At 39.9% G+C, this 20,433-nt stretch overlaps 1 protein-coding gene across 4 annotated transcripts in view; it reads left to right on the forward strand.

Moving 5' to 3' along the window:
* Nucleotides 1-20,433, forward strand: part of IL1RL2 (interleukin 1 receptor like 2) — a 56,381-nt gene that overhangs the window by 6,797 nt on the left and 29,151 nt on the right. For all 4 annotated transcript variants that reach the window (XM_054476043.2, XM_054476039.2, XM_054476041.2 and 1 more), the window contains one exon: nt 10,190-10,349. In XM_054476043.2, coding sequence (XP_054332018.1) covers nt 10,190-10,349 — 160 coding nt within the window. The remainder of the gene's footprint in view (nt 1-10,189; nt 10,350-20,433) is intronic.

A 20,433-nucleotide genomic window follows, 5' to 3' on the forward strand; every position in this document is an offset into this window, starting at 1 on the left:
TTTTCAAAAGCTAACTTTTGACTTTGTTGATCCTTTCTGTTGTATGTTTCATGTTCATTTAGGTTGTTTAGTTTCCCTCTTTTACAAGAAATGTGGAAGTGAATGTCCTTATACCTGTCTTTTAAGGCACGTTTGCAGGTGAATGCATTTCTCTAAGATTACTAGCCCTAGAATTGTTCATTTGTAGGGCATGCAGATGAACAAAATATTCAACTTTGTTGATGTTACACAAATTGCTTCACAGAATTTTGTATCAGTTTATGCTTTTGCCAGGAGTATTTTATTTTACTTTATTTTATGACAGAGTCTCACTCTTGTCCAGGCTGGAGTGCAGTGGTGTGATCATGGCTCACTGCAGCCTAACTCCTGGGCTCAAGTGGAAGCCCAGGTAATTTTAAAAATTTTTTGCGGCGACAGAATCTTGCTATGATGCCCAGACTGGTGTCGAACTCCTGGCCTCAAGTGGTCCTCCAGCCTTGGCCTCCCAAAGTGGTGGGATTATAGGCATGAACCACCGTGCATGGCTCACCAGGAGTATTCTAGATTTCCTACAACCTTGTGTTGAACTTTGTATTATAAGCCTTTGATTTTTAAAATCAATTTGGTGAGTATAAAATGTACCTTTTTATTTTATTTTGCTTTTCCTTAATTATTAGTGAGATTGACCACTTTTTTCATGTTTATTGGCCATTTCTGGATCTGAACTGCCCACTCATATCTTTTGGTATATTTCTTATTTTACTTTTTGGTATATTTCTTATTTTACTTTTCATGCCATTTTCTTGTGACTTATAGGAGATTTTATATATTTATATATCCTGGGTATGATTGTTTGCAATACATTAAAAAACCCCTTTTCATTGAAGTATAACATATACATATAAAACGCAGAAATCATAAATGGACAAACTTGTTGGATTATCAGAAAGTGAACATACCTTTTAATTACCATTTCCCATGAAAGTTAAGAAAGAAACATTACTAGCACCTCCGAAGGCCCACCTCTTCCATCTTGCAAAAACTATGCCTCCCTAGTCCCCCAAATAACCACTTCCCTGATTTATGCTGTCATAGATTGGATTTACCAGTTTTTGAATTTTATTTAATTTGAATAAAAGCATATGTAGTATTTATGTCTAGCTTCCTTGGCTCAATAGCAAATCAGTGGGAATCATCTATGCTGTTTCATGTGGCTATATTTCATCCATTTGCATTGCTGTGTACTATTTCATTATTATTATTGTTAGACTCTTGAGTCATTTCCAATTTCTGGGTCTTAGAAACAAAGCTGGTATGAACACTTTCCTCACTTATGAATGCAATTTTGTGGGACATATTACATGAGAGTGAAATAGTTGGGTCATAAGGGTATGTAGAAAATGCCAAACCATTTTCCAAATTGGTGCCAATTTACAGTTCCAGCAGCAGTGTATAAGAGTTATTTATGCCCCATACCTGACAACACATGGTACTATTAGTCTTTTTAATTTTTGCTATTCGGATAAATGAGTAATTGTGTCTCATTTCAGCTTTAATTAACACTTCCCCGATAACTGATAATGTTGATCTTCTTTAAATTTTCTTATTGGCACTTGGATGTCTGTGTGTGTGTGTGTAATTTTTCTCTTTGAGTGCTTGCTTGTGAAAATTTTTTTTGAGACAAGCTCTTGCTCTGTTGCCCAGGCTGGAGTGCGGTAGTGCAATCATAGTTCACTGTAACCTTGAACCCCTGGGCTCAAGTGACCCTTCTGCCTCAGCCTCCTGAGTGGCTGCGGGTTACCTTGTCCAGGGGGTATCATTTTTTTTTTTTCTGTGAAAAGCCAAATAATAAATATTTTAGGCATTGTAGGCCAGATGGTCTCTGTTTCACCCACTCAACTCTGTTTTGGAAGCACAAAAACAGTTGTAGACAATGTAGAAATGAAGGAGTGTGGTTGTGTTTCAATAACATTTTATTTACAAAAACAGGTGGTTAGCCACATTTGGCCAGTTGTGTGGTTTGCTAGCCTCTTGTCTATTTCTCATTGATTCGTAGTAGTTCTTTATCGATCTGGATATCAGTAACTGTTACAATGTGTCCTTCTAAGCAATGGCTAGGCTTTCTACTCTGGTAATGAGGTCTCAGACTTCCTAGTTTTAATGCAGTCTGATGTATTGATTTTCCTTTGTGATTAGTACTTTCTGTGACTTGTTTAAGAATCTTTTTCCGGTTACATGGATAAGTTCTTTAGTGGTACTTTCTGACATCTTAGTGGATCATCACCCAAGCAGTATACATTGTACCCAATATGTGGTGTTTATCCCTCACCTCCACCCCAACCTTCCTCTCTGCCCTGTTCCCAAAGTCCATTATATTATTATTATTATGCCTTTGTATCCTCATATCTTAACTCGCACTTATAAATGAGAACATATAACATTTGGTTTTCCATTCCTGCGTTGCCTCACTTAGAATAATGGCTCCAGCTCCATCCAAGTTGCTGCAAAAGACATTATTTCATTCCTTTTTATGGATGAGTAGTATTCCATGGTGTATATATACCACATTTTCTTTATCCACTCATTAGTTGATGGACACTTAAGTTGGTTCCATAAGTTTGCAATTGTACTGCCATAAACGTGCATGTGCATGTGTCTTTTTCATATAATCGCTTATTTTCCACTGGGTAGATACCCAATAGTGGGATTGCTGGATCAAATGGTAGTTCTTTTTTTTTTTCTTTTTATTATTATTATTCTTATTATTCTTATTATACTTTAGGCTCTATGGTACATGTGCGCAATGTGCAGGTAAGTTACATATGTATACATGTGCCATGCTGGTGCGCTGCACCCACCAACTCGTCATCTAGCATTAGGTATATCTCCCAATGCTATCCCTCCCCCCTCCCCCCACCCCACAACAGTCCCCGAAGTGTGATGTTCCCCTTCCTGTGTCCATGTGTTCTCATTGTTCAATTCCCACCTATGAGTGAGAATATGAGGTGTTTGGTTTTTTGTTCTTGCGATAGTTTACTGAGAATGATGATTTCCAATTTCATCCATGTCCCTACAAAGGACATGAACTCATCATTTTTTATGGCTGCATAGTATTCCATGGTGTATATGTGCCACATTTTCTTAATCCAGTCTATCATTGTTGGACATTTGGGTTGGTTCCAAGTCTTTGCTATTGTGAATAATGCCGCAATAAACATACGTGTGCATGTGTCTTTATAGCAGCATGATTTATAGTCCTTTGGGTATATACCCAGTAATGGGATGGCTGGGTCAAATGGAATTTCTAGTTCTAGATCCCTGAGGAATCGCCACACTGACTTCCACAAGGGTTGAACTAGTTTACAGTCCCACCAACAGTGTAAAAGTGTTCCTATTTCTCCACATCCTCTCCAGCACCTGTTGTTTCCTGACTTTTTAATGATTGCCATTCTAACTGGTGTGAGATGGTATCTCATTGTGGTTTTGATTTGCATTTCTCTGATGGCCAGTGATGGTGAGCATTTTTTCATGTGTTTTTTGGCTGCATAAATATCTTCTTTTGAGAAGTGTCTGTTCATGTCCTTTGCCCACTTTTTGATGGGGTTGTTTGTTTTTTTCTTGTAAATTTGTTGGAGTTCATTGTAGATTCTGGATATTAGCCCTTTGTCAGATGAGTAGGTTGCGAAAATTTTCTCCCATTTTGTAGGTTGCCTGTTCACTCTGATGGTAGTTTCCTTTGCTGTGCAGAAGCTCTTTAGTTTAATTAGATCCTATTTGTCAATTTTGGCTTTTGTTGCCATTGCTTTTGGTGTTTTAGACATGAAGTCCTTGCCCATGCCTATGTCCTGAATGGTAATGGCTAGGTTTTCTTCTAGGGTTTTTATGGTTTTAGGTCTAACATTTAAGTCTTTAATCCATCTTGAATTGATTTTTGTAAAATATTTTTTTCTGAAAAAAAAAAAAAAAAAAAAGAATCTTTTTCCTACCCCAAAGTAAAAAGACCTTTTTTCCTATATTTTCTTCTTGAAGTTTCATTGTTTTTCTTTTTCCACTGATTTTTAAGTGTGTAGTGTTGGTAGGGTCAAATGTAATTTTTTTCTCTGTGGACTTATAGTTTACCTGTTCTTTTCACGTTGCTTTGCATGCCACCTCTGACGTAAATCATATTGGTCTTTGTGTGTAGATCTGTTTCAGAACCCTCTGTAGCGTTCCCTTATTCTATTTCTTTCTCCCTTCCTTCCTTCCTTCCTTCCTTCCTTCCTTCCTTTCTTTCTTTCTTTCTTTCTTTCTTTCTTTCTTTCTTTCTTTCTTTCTTTCTTTCTTTCTTTCTTTCTTTCTTCTTTCCTTTCTTTCTTTCTTTTCTTTCTTTTCTTTTTTCAGATGGAGTCTCAGTCTCTCTCCTAGGCTAGAGGGCAGTGGTGTGGTCTTGACTGACTGCAACCTCTGCCTCCTGGGTTCAAGCCATTCTCCTGCCTCAGCCTCCAGAGTAGTTGGGATTACAGGTGCACACCACTATGAATGGCTAATTTTTGGTATTTTTACTAGAGACAGGATTTCACCATGTTGGCCAGGCTGTCTCAAACTACTGACCTCAGATGATCCACTTGTCTCAGTCTCCCAAAGTACTGGGATTACAGGTGTAGGCCAGCGCATCGGGCCCTTATCCTTGTTAATTATTATGGCTTTAGATAAGTCTTAAGTTTTGTAGAAGTCCTCTGCTTTTCCTTTTTCTGAAATGTTGCCTTGGCTATTCTAACTTCTGTTTCTGCAGCACTTGGAGATGGACTCAGGGCTGTGACTAGCAATCCTAAGTGAGCATCGGATTTGATCCTCTGGATCTATTAAGAATTCTGATGTTCAGCCTCACCCTCTGCTAACTGAAGCAGGTCACCCATGGGTGGGGCTTAGATGTCTTTGTTTTAAAAACAACCCCTGGGCTTGCAAATGTAGGCAAAAGCTGAGGGTCAGCAGTGTAAGCAGGAGGGGTCACCTGATACTATACCACCTGCTCAGATTTGGTGATCCAGGTATGGCTGTTTCTGCCACTACCATGTGCTCAGAACTGGAATCATTCTTTGGGCCTCAGTGTTGTCTTCTGTAAAACCAGAGGGTTGGAATCAATTCTGCAAGTATCTGGAGTCTGTGATCTTCTTGGTGCTGTGCCAAGGGATGTCATATGTCTTCAAAGAAGTTACAATTTATCAGAGGAAGCAGACAAGTAAACTAAGAATTTTATTACAGCATGAGGTGAACATAACTAGAGCAGACCCTGGGAATGTCCGTGGCTATGCTTCCTGGAAAAAGTGACTTTGAACTGTGCTTGAAGAGTGAACACAGTTAGCCTGGTGGGTACGGCAAGGAAGGTCAGTAATTAGAAGGAAGCAGCAGGTGCAAAGGCATTGGGTGAGAAAGAGAATGGTGTTTGGGGGCCTTGGTTAGAGTTTAGGGCACATGTAGAAAGATGGTGCTAGAAAATAAACACCATTTATGCCAACCTAAAGCATTTCAACAGTGAATCCTACCAGCAGGAGAATGGCATGAGCAAATTCACATTTGAGAAAAGTCCTTCTGTAGGGGCTGTAGTGAATACATTGGAAGGCCTTGAGAATGGTGGCATGCTGATCATTTGGACTATCCTAGAAATCAAGTTAAGTGCGGTTCATTTCAGAAAGTTATAAAGTAGAACTGAAAAATGAGGGAAAAGGAGGAACTCATGTCTGAGGGCCCCTAATTTTTCTAATTGTAAGGAGATGTTATGGGGAAAATTTGAAAGAGTAATGTAAGTAAATAGATGGAGATGCAAAGAATTTCTAAGGTGAAGACCATGAATTTGTAGTGGTACTAAGACGCCTGTTTATGTGATTATCTCCTATAGTGCTCTGCTCTCTGGTTGAAGCGTTGTAGGAGAGGGATGAAGGGATCCATCAGAATGGGGGCTTTGCAGGTGAAGATGCTGGAAGGACGGAGGGCTGCAGAGTTGAGGTATTGGAAGGGAAGTGATTGAAGTGATGGACATGTGAATTCAAGATGGACAGGAAAGGAAATGATACCTGAAAGAGCTTGGAAATTAGACAAAAGTAGAGAGGTCAGGTGGGCTAATTCCAGTTTAGAAAAGTGAGTTGAATGGATAGAAAGTTCAGGAGGAAAAGTGTGATGCCCATGGTGAGTCTTTTTATCCTGTAGAGGCCATAAAACTAAAAAGACACAGGAACAAAATGACCATACCACCTTACATTTTGCTGAGTCACCTACTGCTAAGGCTCTGGATGGAATTCCATGTCTCCAGCTGGCTTTGCTGAGAGGTAAAGGTGAGGATGGAGGATCTTCCTGCTCTTTCTACTGGAAAGCACAGCCCTGGAGACACGGAAATTTCTCCAGCAGTATTGAAGTGTCCAGTCTCCAGTTCTGTGGGAGCTGAGTATTCCACTTTATTTGTTGGGGTGGCTCTTCCTGATGTGGCATTACTTGACACACTGGAGTTGCATAAGTGGCAACTCCTGGTCTCTGAATTGCAGGTGGTGTATTTCAGAGTTGATTCCCCACTTTCCAGGTTGTGGTAGGGGTAGTGGCTCTCGGGGTGAGCTACTTCTGCAGTGTGGTTCTGGCCTCGATGCCACTTCCTGAGTACTTTCACAGATTTAGCAAAGCACCTAGTATCTTGTCTTGAATCCTTTTCTGCATAAAATATAGAATAATTTTTGTTTGCTAAATCCAGACAGAGATATGTGGCCTCATGGCCCTGTTTCAAAGATTAAATGATCTAATCTATCCACGAAGCATTTAGTTCAGCATGAGTATATAATAAGTACCTAATAAATAAATATTAGAGATTATTATTTAGTTTCAATAAAGGAATGAATGAGCTGGAATAGGGAATCAGTCAGAAAGTAATATATTTAATTTTAAGAATTTGGAGACAGAGGTTCGGGATGATGGCAAATCCCTATGAAAATCCTGGCTTATGTCTGGGAGAATTGAAAACTGAGAGAAGTCCCCAGGAAGTCTTTGAAATTGAAGAGCTTACAGAGAACAAGGTTTGGGTATTAAGACATCTGTCTACATCTGGAAAACTGGTAATGTCTCCAATTTGTTGTTTCAATCCCAAATTACTCCTCAGCACAGTGGTTTTGGGTCCCCATCACTGTGCTCAATCTGAACTTGCTAAAGTTACTTCGCACTCTCCAGTTGCTAAATTGACATTCATTTTCAACCTGATTGTGGCATTCAACATTGCTGGGCACTCCCATCAGCTGGGAACTCCTTTCTCATTTCCTTCTAAGACTTATTCTTTGTCTCTGTTTATCTTTTTTATTTTTATTTTTTTTCTGGCGCTTCCTTTGTAATCATCATGGAGTTCTTTTCCTCTATATTTGGGTCTTAGGATTTGAGGTTCCCCATGGTTTCAGCCGTGGTCATCTTCTGTGCTTGCTTTTGCTTACATTCAAGTGGATGATTTATAGAACCATCTGTTTGGCTCTGTATTCTCCATATGGCTCCCAATTCTCTTCCACTTGGACCTTTCTTCCAACCTCTGGATTTCTTTGTCCAGTCGTCTAATATACAATCTCCTTAGACCCTCCCATCCCCACCACTCACCCTATGCACCATGGTTAGAGTTATTTTTTAATCTTACCCCAAATAGGATCATTTTCTTCATTTCTTTGCATTCCTTCTTCTTCCTAGTAACACCTTTGCTTACCTAAGCTAAGACTGTAGAAGTCCTGCTCCCTCTGCGTATTCCAAGTTTGTCACTAAATTCTGTGGACTGGAACTGCTTAAAATAATTGTTTTTTGTTTTTTACTTGCTATCCCTACTTCCCTGCCTTAGTTTAGGTTCCATTTGGTCTCAGTTTATGGAAATAAAATCTCAATGGTCTTTAGCATTGCACTATTTTAATCCTTTAAACTACATGGCAACTAAAGGATCTTTCTCAAAAGAAAATCTGATTGTCTTATTCTCTTGCTCAGAAAGCTTCTGATGCTCATCTCCTCTTCATGGTTTTCTGTGACAGGTCTCCTGACTGCCTCACCAGTTTTATCTCCATCACTATTCTGTACCCACTGCATCTTAGTAAGAATTCTCAAGGCTATTTTGTGTTTCTGAAATATTGTACATGCTGGGTCAGGAGTTTTCTTCATGATGCCTGGAATATATAAGGCATTCAAAAGTGGACGCTATTGTTCTTAATATTTTAATTTTAAATCTTGTTAGTGAAACATTACCCTAAAGATTTTAAATTTAAATCCAAGCTTATTGAGAGTTTAAACTTTGAAATAATGTTCCAGTGGATCAGAATAGAGGCAGTCCAAGTTATAGCAAAGCGACAGAATGGCCCTCAGCTGCAAGGCTGAACTTTAAGATAGATGATTAAACTATATATATCTTGAAAGAAAGAATGAATCCATCAGAAAGAGGACTGCTCAGCCATAGAAGCACAGAAAGGGAGGCCCAGAGACTGTGCCTAGCCACAGACTATGCAGGGCAGTCTGTCCAGGGAAGAGGTTTATGAAGTGCGAGGACTAGACATTGTGCTTTGTTTGGACTGAGTGCAGTGGCTTACTCCTGTAATCCTAGCACTTTGGGAGGCTGAGGTGGGCAGACTCCTTGAGCCCAGGTGTTCGAGACCAGCCTGGGCTTCATGGTGAAACCCCATCTGTACTAAAAAAACAAAAAATTGGGGTGTGGTGGCGCATACCTGTAGTCCCAGCTACTCAGGAGGCTGGAGTGGGAGGGTCCCCCGAGCTCAGGAAGTGGGTGACAGAGCTAAGACCCTGTCTCAGAAAACAAGAAAAAACGTGCTTGACTGTATCCTAAAGAAGGATACATCACAATATCAGAGTCTGATCCCTTTATACATCTAACTCTGATTAGTAATTCCCATTTTGTTTGATAAGCAGTTGTTAGATTATGAGTTGGTTTCCCATATCAGGTATTTATAGGGAAATAATGTAAGCCTTCTAGGAAGTAACGTTTCACATTATAAATAAGCCAACGCTTGTTTGGCATTAATTATTTACTGCATCCTGCTGGGCGGCTCTAGTCATGCTGTTCCAGGGGTGGAGAATGAAGTGTGACTCTGAACCCTGCCTAAGTGAGGAGAGAGCTTAACACTTGGGCAGGTAAATATTTATTTAATTAGGGGTTTGCATGTTGATTTTATCTTTTAGATTGTGCACTTCCTGAGTAGAGGGATTGCATCTTAGTCCTGCGTGGCCAGGCCTGTCACAGTGCAGGCAAACTGCAGGAACTCAAATGTTTGAATGAACAAATGGACTCAATTAGCTAAGCAGTCACTCTGTGGACTGCAGCTTCTTGAAGGACAGGGAACAGGTTTGGGAGAATTCAGAAGTGGGCCCAAGGGGTGAAAGAAGTGGTGATTAGCATGAGAATGTGAGCCTAGGACAGGACAGAGGAATGGTGAGGCTTGCCCTCTGGGTGGTTGCTGGGAGAGACAGCATTCCTAAGACTCACTGGCCTTCTGGTTGGTTGGGTGTGAGGTTGTTGCCTTGTCCATGGAGGAGGAATGGGGAGTGGGAGAAGTGATGTGACATCTGCCCTCCATAAACCTGGCCGGCATCCTTTGCTCACTGTTGAGACCTTCAAATTGGATGTTGGTGAAGAATTATTTTGGACTTCTATAAAGTCCAATGCTTGATAAGTGCAGAAAGTGTAATTGGGCCCACAAGGCAGTGGGAGCAGTCATTATTCACCTGGGTTTCCAGTCTTGGCAGAGGGACTTGGGCCATTAAGTGGGAGTCCACTGGCAGACATGGGCCCCTGAAGGTGGAGGACGTTCCTGCCTGTTCATGTCCTCCTGCGAAAAACTGACCCAGGCTCAGTTTTCCTCCATGAAGTCCTCCTTCGAACTCACGTAGGCCACATTCCTCTCAACTTCTACTAGACTTAATGTTTGTATCATTCACTTCAGCCTGTAAAATATCCTTTGTCAAATCTGTGTTTATCTATATACACACACATGCACATATATATGTACACACACACATATATACACATTATATACAGACTGGGCAAGGAATTCTGCTGCCTATCTATCCATCTATCATCAATCTATCATCTACCTATTTTTCTATTTACCTAGCTAGCTAGCTATCTGTTGTCTTCCAGTTAGACTGTAAATTACCTAAATTCTAGGGATCACACAGGTTTCTGAGTATTCATTGAATTGAATTTTGTTTTTATTTGTATTAGGACTGTAACGAGATTAAAGGGGAGCGGTTCACTGTTTTGGAAACCAGGCTTTTGGTGAGCAATGTCTCGGCGGAGGACAGAGGGAACTACGCGTGTCAAGCCATACTGACACACTCAGGAAAACAGTACGAGGTTTTAAATGGCATCACTGTGAGCATCAGTAAGTATGCTCATGTATGCCTGTCACCTTGTATTCTCTTGGCTTTGTGTGAACTGGCTTCTGGCTTTCGGCTTTGGGCTTTTGGCAGGAGTGATTCTAGGTCCTGGTTTCCCTGAAGGCTAGCAGGCTCTCAGACCTGCCACTGTTAGAATCAGAAGGTGGGAAGAGTGAGGCAGAAGGGCATGAGCAGCTTAGTTTCCTCTTCTGAACAACAGAACACTCAAAACTCTTGGTTGATTTGTGAAAACTAAATGAGATCATGCACATAGACTAGCTGCTGGGGTGCCTGATGAAACACAGGTATCTAGAAAATGGTAGATGTGATGAACATGACTGTCATTCACCTCAGCCTTCATTGTCATGAATATTCCTGCGGGCCTTCCAGCTGAGGCCTCCCCTGCCTTGAATGCTGCAGAGCTCAGAGTTCTGGACATGGTCCTGGGATATCCTGCTGCCATGAGACCTGTGTTCTCAGCCCAGAGCAGCCAGCTCTCTTGAACATATGCCTGGAGGTTTGAAAGTAGAACCTTAGGAGAAGAAGAAACCCTAAAAGTAATTTAGCTCAAGCCACTAATTTAATTTTTTCAATTTTCAATTTTTGTGGGTACATAATAGGTGTATATATTTATGTGTATATAATATATACACCTAATAGGTGTATATATGTATATATAATATGTGTATACATTACATAATAATAGGTATATTATATATAATACTGGGCATATTATATATTATACACATAATAGGTGTATATATTACATAATATGTGTATATTTATATTTATAATCCATGAACATAGAATATTTTTTCATTTTTTTGTGTACTCTTCAGTTTCTTTCATCAGTGTTTTATAGTTTTCATTATAGAGATCTTTCACTCCTTTGGTTAATTCCTATGTATTTTAATATTTTTGAAATGATCATATGGTTTTATGTGTGGCTACTGTAAATGGGATTACTTGCAAAATTTCTTTTCACATTGTTCACTGTTGGCATATAGAAATGCTACTGATTTTTGTATACTGATTTTGTATCCAGCAACTTCACTGAATTTATTCGTTCTAATAGTTTTCTTGTGGAGTCTTTAGGTTTTCCCAAATATAAGATCGTATCATTTGCCAACAATGATAATTTGAATTCTTCTTTTCTAATTTGAATGCCGTTTATATCTTTCTCTTGTCTGATTTCTCTAGCTAGGACTTCCAGTACTATGTTGAATAACAGTGGTGACAGCGGGCATCCTCGTCGTGCTCCAGAACCTAGAGGAAAGGCTTTCAGTTTTTCCCCATTCAGTATGATACTAGCTGTGGGTCTGTCACATATGGCTTTTATTACACTGAGACATGTTCTTTCTACTTCCAGTTTTTTGAGGGTTTTTATCATGACCTGTTGAATTTTATCAAATGCTTTTTCAGCATCAATTGCAATGATCGTATGGTTTTTAGCTTTTATTCTGTTGATACGATGTATTACATTGATTGATTTGCAAATGTTAAACCATCCTTGCATCCCAGGGATAAATCCTTTTTGGTCATGATGAATGATCTTTCTAATGTATTGATGAATTATGTTTGCTAGTACTTTGTTGAGGATTTTTGCATCAATATTCATCAGAGATACTTGCCTATAGTTTTCTCTCTCTTTTTTTTTGATGTGTCTTTGTCTGGTTTTGGTATCAGGGTAATAACTGGACTCATAGAATGAATTTGGTAGTATCATCTCATCCTCTATTTTTTTGAATAATTTGAGTAAGATTGGTATTAGTCCTTCTTTAAATGTTTGTTAGAATTCAGCGGTGAAGCCATCGAGTCCCAGACTTTTCTTTAATAAAGAGACTTCTTTCTCTTTAATAAAGATACTTTATTAAAATTTCTATATTGTTACTTGTTATTGGTCTGTTTAGATTTTGGATTTCTTCCTGGTTCAATCTTGGTAGGTTGTATTTGTCTAGGAATTTGCCCATTTCTTCTAGATTTTCCAATTCATTGGCATAGAGTTGCTCATAGTAGCCATTAATAATCTTTTGGATTTCTGCAATATCAATTGTAATGTCTCCTTATTCATTTCTGATTTTATTTATTTGTATCTCCTCTCTTTTTTTTCTTAGTCTGGCTAAAGGTTTGTCTATTTTGTTTCCCTTTTCAAAGAACCAACTTTTTGTTTCATTGATCTTCTGTGTTTTTTTCATTTCAATTTCATTTATTTCTTCTACTAATTTTGGGCCTGGTTTGCTCTTGCTTTTCTAGTTCTTTAAGATACATCGTTAGATTGTTTGTTTGAAGTTTTTCCTATTTTTTAATGTAGGCACTTATAGCTATAAACTTTTCTCTGAGTACTGCTTTTGCTGTATCCCATATGTTTTAGTATGTTGTGTTTCCATTATTTGTTTCAAGAAATTTTTCAGTTTCCTTCTTAATTTCTTCATTGACTCACTGGTCATTCAGAAGCATACTGTTTAATTTCCTTGTATTTGTATAGTTTCCAAAATTCCTCTCATTATTGATTTCTAGTTTTATTCCATTGTGGTCAGAGAAGATGCTTGATATTATTCCAGTTTTTTCCGTGTCTTAAGACTTGTTTTGTGACCTAACATATGGTCTGTCCTTGAGAACAATCCATGTGCTAAGGAAAAGAATATGTATTCTACAGCCATTGGATGAAACGTTCTGTAAATGGATCTATTAGATCCATTTGGTCTATAGTGCAGATTAAGTCAGATGTTTCTTTGTTGATTTTCTGTCTGGAAGATCTGTCCAATGCTGAAAGTGGGATATTGAAGTCTCCAGCTATTATTGTATTGGAGCCTATCTCTCTCTTTAGCTCCAATAATATTTGTTTTTATATCTGGGTGCTTCAGTGTTGGGTGTTATATCCTCTTGCTGAATTGACCTTTTTATCATTACATAGTGACTTGCTTTGTCTTTTTTTTATAGTTTTTGTCTTGAAATCTATTTTCTCTAAGCATAGCTACTCCTGCTCTTTTTTTTGTTTTTGATTGTCATGGAATATCTTTTTCCATACCTTTATTTTCAGTCTATGTGTGTCTTTATAGGTGAAGGGTGCAAACAATCAATGGGTCTTGTTTTTTCATTCATTCAGCCATTCTATGTCTCTTTATTGGAGAGTTTAGTCCATTTACATTTAATGTTATTATTGATAGGTAGAACTTACTCCTGTCATTTTGTTATTTGTTTTCTGCTTGTTTTGTGGTCTTCTCTTCCTCCTTTCTTTCCTTCCTGTCTTCTTTTAGTGAAGGTGATTTTGTCTGGTGATATGATTTGGTTTCTTGCTTTTTATTTTTTTATGACTCTATTGTATTTTTTCCGGTTTGAGGTTTCCACGAGGCTTGAAAATACCATTTTATAACCCATTATTTTAACCTGATAACAACTTAATATTGTTTGCATAAACAAACCAGCAAAAAGAAAACTAATAAAAATTCTACACCTTAACTTTATTCCCCTGCTTTTTAACTTTTTGTTGCTTCTATTTATATCTTGTACTCACTACACCTTGCAAAGTTGTTGTAGTTATTATTTTTGATTGGTTCATCATTCAGTCTTTCTAGGATAAGAACAGTTTCACACCACAGTTACAGTGTTAAAATATTCTGTGTTTTTCTGTGTACTTATTATAACCAGTGAGTTTTGTACCTTTGGGTGATTACTTATTGCTCATTAATGTCCTTTTCTTTCTGATTGAAGTACTCTCTTTAACATTTCTTGTAGGACAGGTCAGTAGACGAAATCCTTCAGCTTTTGTTTGTCTGGGAAAGTCTATTTCTTCTTCATGTTTGAAGGTTATTTTTGTGGATATACTATTCTAGGGTAAACGTTTTTAAAATGTGTCATGCCACTCTCTCCTGGCCTATAAGGTTTCCACTGAAAAGTCTGCTGCTAGATATGTTAGAGCTCTATTGTATGTTATTTGTTCCTTTTCTCTTGCTGCTTTTAGAACCCTTTCTTTGTCCTTGACCTTTGGGAGTATGATTATTAAATGCCTTGAGGTAGTCTCCTTTGGATTAAATCTGCTGGGTGTTCTATAACCTTCTTGTATTTGGGGACTGATATCTTTCTCTAGGTTTGGGAAGTTCTCTGTTATCCCTTTGAATAAACTTTCTACTCTTTTCTGTTTCTCTACCTCCTCTTTAAAGCCAATAACTTTTAGATTTACCCTTTTGAGGCTATCTTCTAGATTCTGTATGCAATGCTTCATTGTTTTTTATTCTTTTTTCTTTTGTCTCCTTTGACTGTGTATTTTCAGATAGCCTGTCTTCCAGCCTGCTAATTCTTTCTTCTGCTTGATACATTCCTCTATTAAAGGACTCTGATGCATTCTTCAATATGCCAATTGCATTTTTTCATTTCCAGAATTTCTGCTTGATTTAAAAAACCTTATTTCAATCTCCTTGTTAAATTTTTCTGATAGAATTCTGAGTTCCTTTTCTATGTTATCTTGAATTTCTTTGCGTTTCCTCAACAAAGCTATTTTGAATTCTCTGACTGAAACATCACATATCTCTGTTCCTCCAGGATTGGCCCCTCGTGCCTCATTTAATTCATTTGAGGAGGTCATGTTTTCCTGGATGGTGTTGATGCTAGTAGATGTTCTTCAGTGTCTGGGCATTTAAAAGTTAGATATTTATTGTAGTCTTCACTCTCTGGACTTATTTGTACTTGTCCTCCTTGGGAAGGCCTTCCAAAGGATTTGAGTGTTTTGATCGAAGCTGTATTTGCTTTAGGGGGCACCCTGAGCCCAGTAATGCTGTGGTTCTTGCAGACCTGTAGAGGTACCACCTTGATGATCTCGGACAATATCTGGGAGAATTCTCTGGATATCTCTTCTGTTACTTTCTCCCAAACAAACAGAGTCTGTGTGTCTGTTCTGAGCCACCTGAAGCTGACGGTGGAGTGACACAGGCACCCCTGTGGCCACGACCACTACAACTGCTGGGTCAGACCTGAAGCCAGCACAGTGCTGGGTCTTGCCCAAGGCCTGCTTTACCCACTCCCTGGCTACTGCTTATGTTTGCTTTAGGCCCTGGTGCTCTACAATCAGCCGGTGGCAAAGCCAGCCAGGCCTGTGTCCCTCCCATCAGAGCTGATTGCCACTGGCGAGGTCTCTCAGGCCCTTGGTGGATCCAGAGGTGCCGTCTAGTAGTCAGGGATTAGAGTAAACAAACCTTAGAAGTCTACCAAGTTTTTTTTTTGTACCGCAGCTGAGCTGGCAGTCAAACCACAAGACGTAGTCCTTCCCACTCTTCCCTCCCCTTTCCAAAGGCAGAGGAGCCTCACCATCCATAGCCAGTGCCACAGCCGGCCACAAGGAATACTGCCAGACTACCGCAGATTTTCCCTTAAGGCCCAAGAGCTCTTAAGTCAGCTTGTGGCAAGTGCTGCCTTCCTGGGACTCACTCTTCAGGGCATTGGGCTCCCTTCTGGACCAGGGCATGTGCAGAAGTGCCATCCAAGATTCAAGTCCTAGAATCAGGGACCTCAAGAGCCTGCTTCATGACCTACCCTCCCCTGTGGCTATGCTAGTACTTAAAGTGCAAGACAAACTTTTCCTTCTGCTTTTCTCAAGCAAAAGGAGTTTTGCCCTATAATCACTGCAGCTAGTAATGTGCTCAGTCTCACCTAAAGCCAGCAAGTTTCAGATGCTCACCCTAGGCATTCAATGTAATACCTGGATAATTGCTACTGATTATTCATGGCACAAGGGCTCTTAAGTTAGCAGGTGATGAATGCTGCAAGGAATGAATCCTTTCTGTCAAGGCAGCAGGTCCCCTTCTGGCCCATGGTATGTCTATAAATGTTATCTGGGAGGCCTGGAACAGGGGCTTCATGACTCTGATCATTGTCCTCTCTTGCTGTGGCTGAGCTGGGCATCCAAGATGCAAGTGAAGTCCTCTCCACTCTTCCCTCTCCTCTCCTTAAGCAGAAGGAAAGCATCTCTTTTAGAGCTGCAAGGTGTGCAGTCTGGGGTGATAAAGAGGGATGATGCCCACACTCCCTTGGCTGCCCTAGATGGGAATACTGAGGTATATTGCATGTCCCACTCCAGTCCACCGTCTCTGGGCAGCACTAGGACTCACCTAAGAGTTGCAGTCCCTGTGGCCCAGACTGCCTCTCAAGTTTACTTAGAGACCCAGAGCACTTTAGCCTGTGGTGGTAAGATTTACAGGAACTCAAGTTCTGATCACTGGGATTAGCTATTCCCTCTGTCTGGGGCTGGTTTAAATGTTCCCTCCATGAGCCGGTGGCAGCTGAGTTTGGTCCGGTTTTCCTTTCTGTTCTAACAAGACAGCATTGAGTTCAGTGCCTCACAATTGCTGTGTTCTTTCTCCTTCAGCAACCAGAGACACTCTCAGTACCATGCCGCCACTGTCGGGGGCTGGCGAGAGTGGCATTAGTGATTGAGGACTGTTTTTTCTCTCTCATTAGTGTCCTTTTCTGTGACACAGATTTAAAACCAGATACTATGAGTGATTTTTGGTTCTTATGAAGGTGTTTCTTCTGTGTAGATGGTTGTTAACTTGATGTCCTTGTAGGGGAGACAATTGGTGGATTCTTCTATTCTGCCAACTTGCTCCACATTCTCTCCCCAAGCTATTCATTTTACAGAGTTCCAGGAGGGGAGCAACTTATTGAAGGTCATAAAGCTGGTTATTGTCAGAAACAGAGCCAGAGCTCTGGCATTCAATGCCCAGGCCAGCACTGGTTTTTCCAAACACACTGGACAAGGAGTTCCTGCTGTGGTGGCTTTTACTCTTTCTTTAGTAGAAAGTTGTTTTCTATATTTACTCATCTAGATGAGAAGAACTAAAGGCTGGATACTTCTTTGATGTAGACCTTCCTATTTGTCACTAGTTTCCATCACACTTCAGAGTACTGGGGGAGACTGAGCTATTTCTGGAAGGTGTGGATCCCTAGGGGGATCTGGTCAGCATGGGTGGCTCCCTGCTGCCTATGCAGGACAGGGCCCTTTACTCTGTACAGTCCAGTGACTCCCTGCATTCCAGCTGTTCTTCTAGAGAGCCCGTTCTAGTCCTCCTATGTTCTTTGCAACAACTGCTCATTTGATTTAAATATTTTTGGGTGGTTTTCAATTTTAATTGTTCATGCTAAAAGCACAGTCATTAAGAAAATTAATTGTACAAGGTTTTTTTTTTTGATTTTCATGCTCTTGGGTTTTCTGCTGACCATTATCTTTCTGAAAGAAAGCACCTGCCTCATCTTGTTCACAGCTGAATCCCTGGCACTGAGCCCAGTGCCTGGCCTAGACTAGACACAGATCTATTTATTAAGCAAATGATTGACTACTATAATGCATTAATTTTACATTGGTAACTGAGGGGAAATTTTATAAGGTGAAATTGCTCAGGTAAAATGAAGAATCCCTTAATAAGTAACTGGGTTAAGTAGTCACTACTTCATGTTCAATAAACATTTATTTATGATCTGTTATATGCCAGTATTATGGAAGGTCCTGATAATTCAAAAGTGAAAAGCATTGTTTCTTCTACTGTGAAACTGTCAGACTGGTGGTAATGGTGAATCTAGGGGTTAAATGGATCATTTTAACATCATGTGCTAAGGGTAGAGTCACAGACAGTGTTTGCAGAGCAGGAAAAGAATAAGAAGGGTCCATGGGTGGCAAGCAAATGGTCTGGGAAGGCTTCCAAGAGAAAAGGAGTTCTCAGCTGAATTTTGAAGAATAAATAGGATTCACAAAAGTAAAGGAGGGTGAGGAGGGGTGTCTAGGCAGAGAGAACAGAGGGAATAGTATAGGACAAAGCATGGAAGTGTTAAGCATTATGTTTATGTTGGATTTAAAATGACTTTCATTAGAGCCCATGTGAGTATGGGGTGGGAAGGGTGGGAGCTGAGTCTATGGAGTTAAGCAGGGGCAAGGTCAAGGGGACTGCTTATGCATAGGCTTTACCATGCGGCCACTGAAGGGCCCTGGGATGGTGCAAATGTAGAGTCATTGGGCTGCATTTGTGATGGGAGATGTCAGTATTGAGATGGTTTGAAGCCAGAGTTGAAGAGGGCCTGGCAGCTTGGAGACCACTTAGGAAGCTGATAAAATATCCAAAAGAGCACTGATAGTCACAACTTGGGAAGAGGCCATTTAAGAACTTTTTGCTGAGTACTGAACAAAGCTAGGTTCTGCGCCAAGCAGAGAGAACTTGGTGGTGAAGAAAACAGCTACCACCACTGCTCTGATGAAGCTTGAAGGCTGAGAGGAAGGAAGGCAGAGATTAATCAGATAATTCACTAATAAGATGTGTAATTATAGGGAAGATGAAAGCAATGAAGGAAAGGAAAAATCTGAGATCAAACAGACCAGGGCCTGGTGAGAAGGCAGTGGCTCAGGGAAAACTTTCTGATAATAGTTATGCTGATTGTCAGGAAGCATTATGTGGATGATGGAGTTGGGGAGATTTTTTCCAGACTGAGGAAGTAGCAAATGTGAAGACCCTGGCACAAGAGGGAACTTGGAGTATCTGAACAGTAGAAAGCAGGGCTAGAGTGATCCTGGATGAGAGAAATTATGGTAGGTGATGAGGTTGAGTAAGTAGTGAGGGGCCAAGATCAAGCAGGAACCAGCAATTCAGAGCAAGTAGTATGAATTTTATTCTGAGAACAATGACAAGCAGCCAGACAGATTGAAAGCAGGAGAGTAGCATGAGTTGATTTTCATTTCTGAAACAGCAGACTGGCTGCTGTGCACAGAATGATCCATTCCAGGGTGGATCAGAAGTGCAGGTGCAGAAGTGCAGGTAAGGCATGAAGGCACAGGTAACATGATGTCACTGAAGATGGAGAGATGTGGATGGGTTCAAGGCACCTTAAGAGGTAAAATCCACAGATTTAGTGTTGGACTGAATATGGGGAGAAATATGGCAAGGTCAAAAAAGTTAACCAGGCTTTTTGACATGCACTATTGACTGGATGGTGATGCTGTTCAGTGAAATAAAATGGCTCTGGAGGAAAACCAGATTTAGGAGTGAGATCATGAGTTTGGTCATTGCTACGTTGAATATGAAGTATCTTTGGATGGTGGAGGTCCAGAGTAGGTCATGGCCTGTATGGGTGTGGAGCTTAGAGGAAGGACTGGAGACATGACCTTCAAAGTCATTGGCCTTGAAATGATATTTGAAAAAGTGGGTGTGAATGAGATTGCCTAGGAAAATAATGGAAAATAGAAGGCTTAGAAGTGAAGAAAAAGACAGACTGAGAAATGAGGAGGTAAAAGTAGTTGAATTTGGTGATTGATAAGTTGAAGACGGTGAAAGAAAAGCTGTTGCCTAGAATGGCTTCTGGATTTTACATGTGTGTGATCTAGTGGGTGATGATACATTAACTAGCTGGGGATAACTTTTGTTTGGGACATGTTGCATTTAAATAGTTTGTGGAATGCACAATTATTATTGCCATCGTCAAAGATATGTATTTTTGCATTTCTCTTAGCTCCTCTCTTACAACTTTTCCATATCCCACCCCAAACATGTAGGAGGAATAATGGAACTAAGTAGGTGATCGCTAAATTTTGGCAGACAAATGGGAGAGGGAAGAAGTAGAGAAAAACTCAGGGGCAGGGAGTCCAGGGAGTCAATTCAGGGAGATAATGCTAAAGTTTGGTGGTAGGATGAAAGAGTTAGAAGAATAGTAGAAGATGATGGTATATAAAAGAATATGGAAATGCAGAGTTGGAGGAGGAAGAGCAAAACTGAAGATATGGTGAACCCTCATGGATCCCTTACCCAACTTTGACAATTATCAACTTCTGGTTAGACTTTTTTCATCTTTACCTCTACCCACTCCCACCAGTTCCCAAGATTATTTTAAAGTAATTCAAAAACATGATATTATGTATTTTTCCATCTATATAACATTCTTGAAAGGACAAAACTATAGAAATAGAAAACAGATTAATGGTTGCCATGGAACAGGAACTGCATGAGGGAGTTTTTTGAAGGTAAAACAAGAGGGTTACTATTTCTCTCAAGCTAGCATCTAAGCCAGGCCTTTGCTTATAGCCACTGCCTGAAAAGTGTTTTTGGATTATTAAGTATT

The sequence above is a fragment of the Pongo pygmaeus genome, chromosome 12, assembly GCF_028885625.2.
Source record: "Pongo pygmaeus isolate AG05252 chromosome 12, NHGRI_mPonPyg2-v2.0_pri, whole genome shotgun sequence".
NCBI classification, from domain to species: Eukaryota; Metazoa; Chordata; class Mammalia; order Primates; family Hominidae; genus Pongo; species Pongo pygmaeus.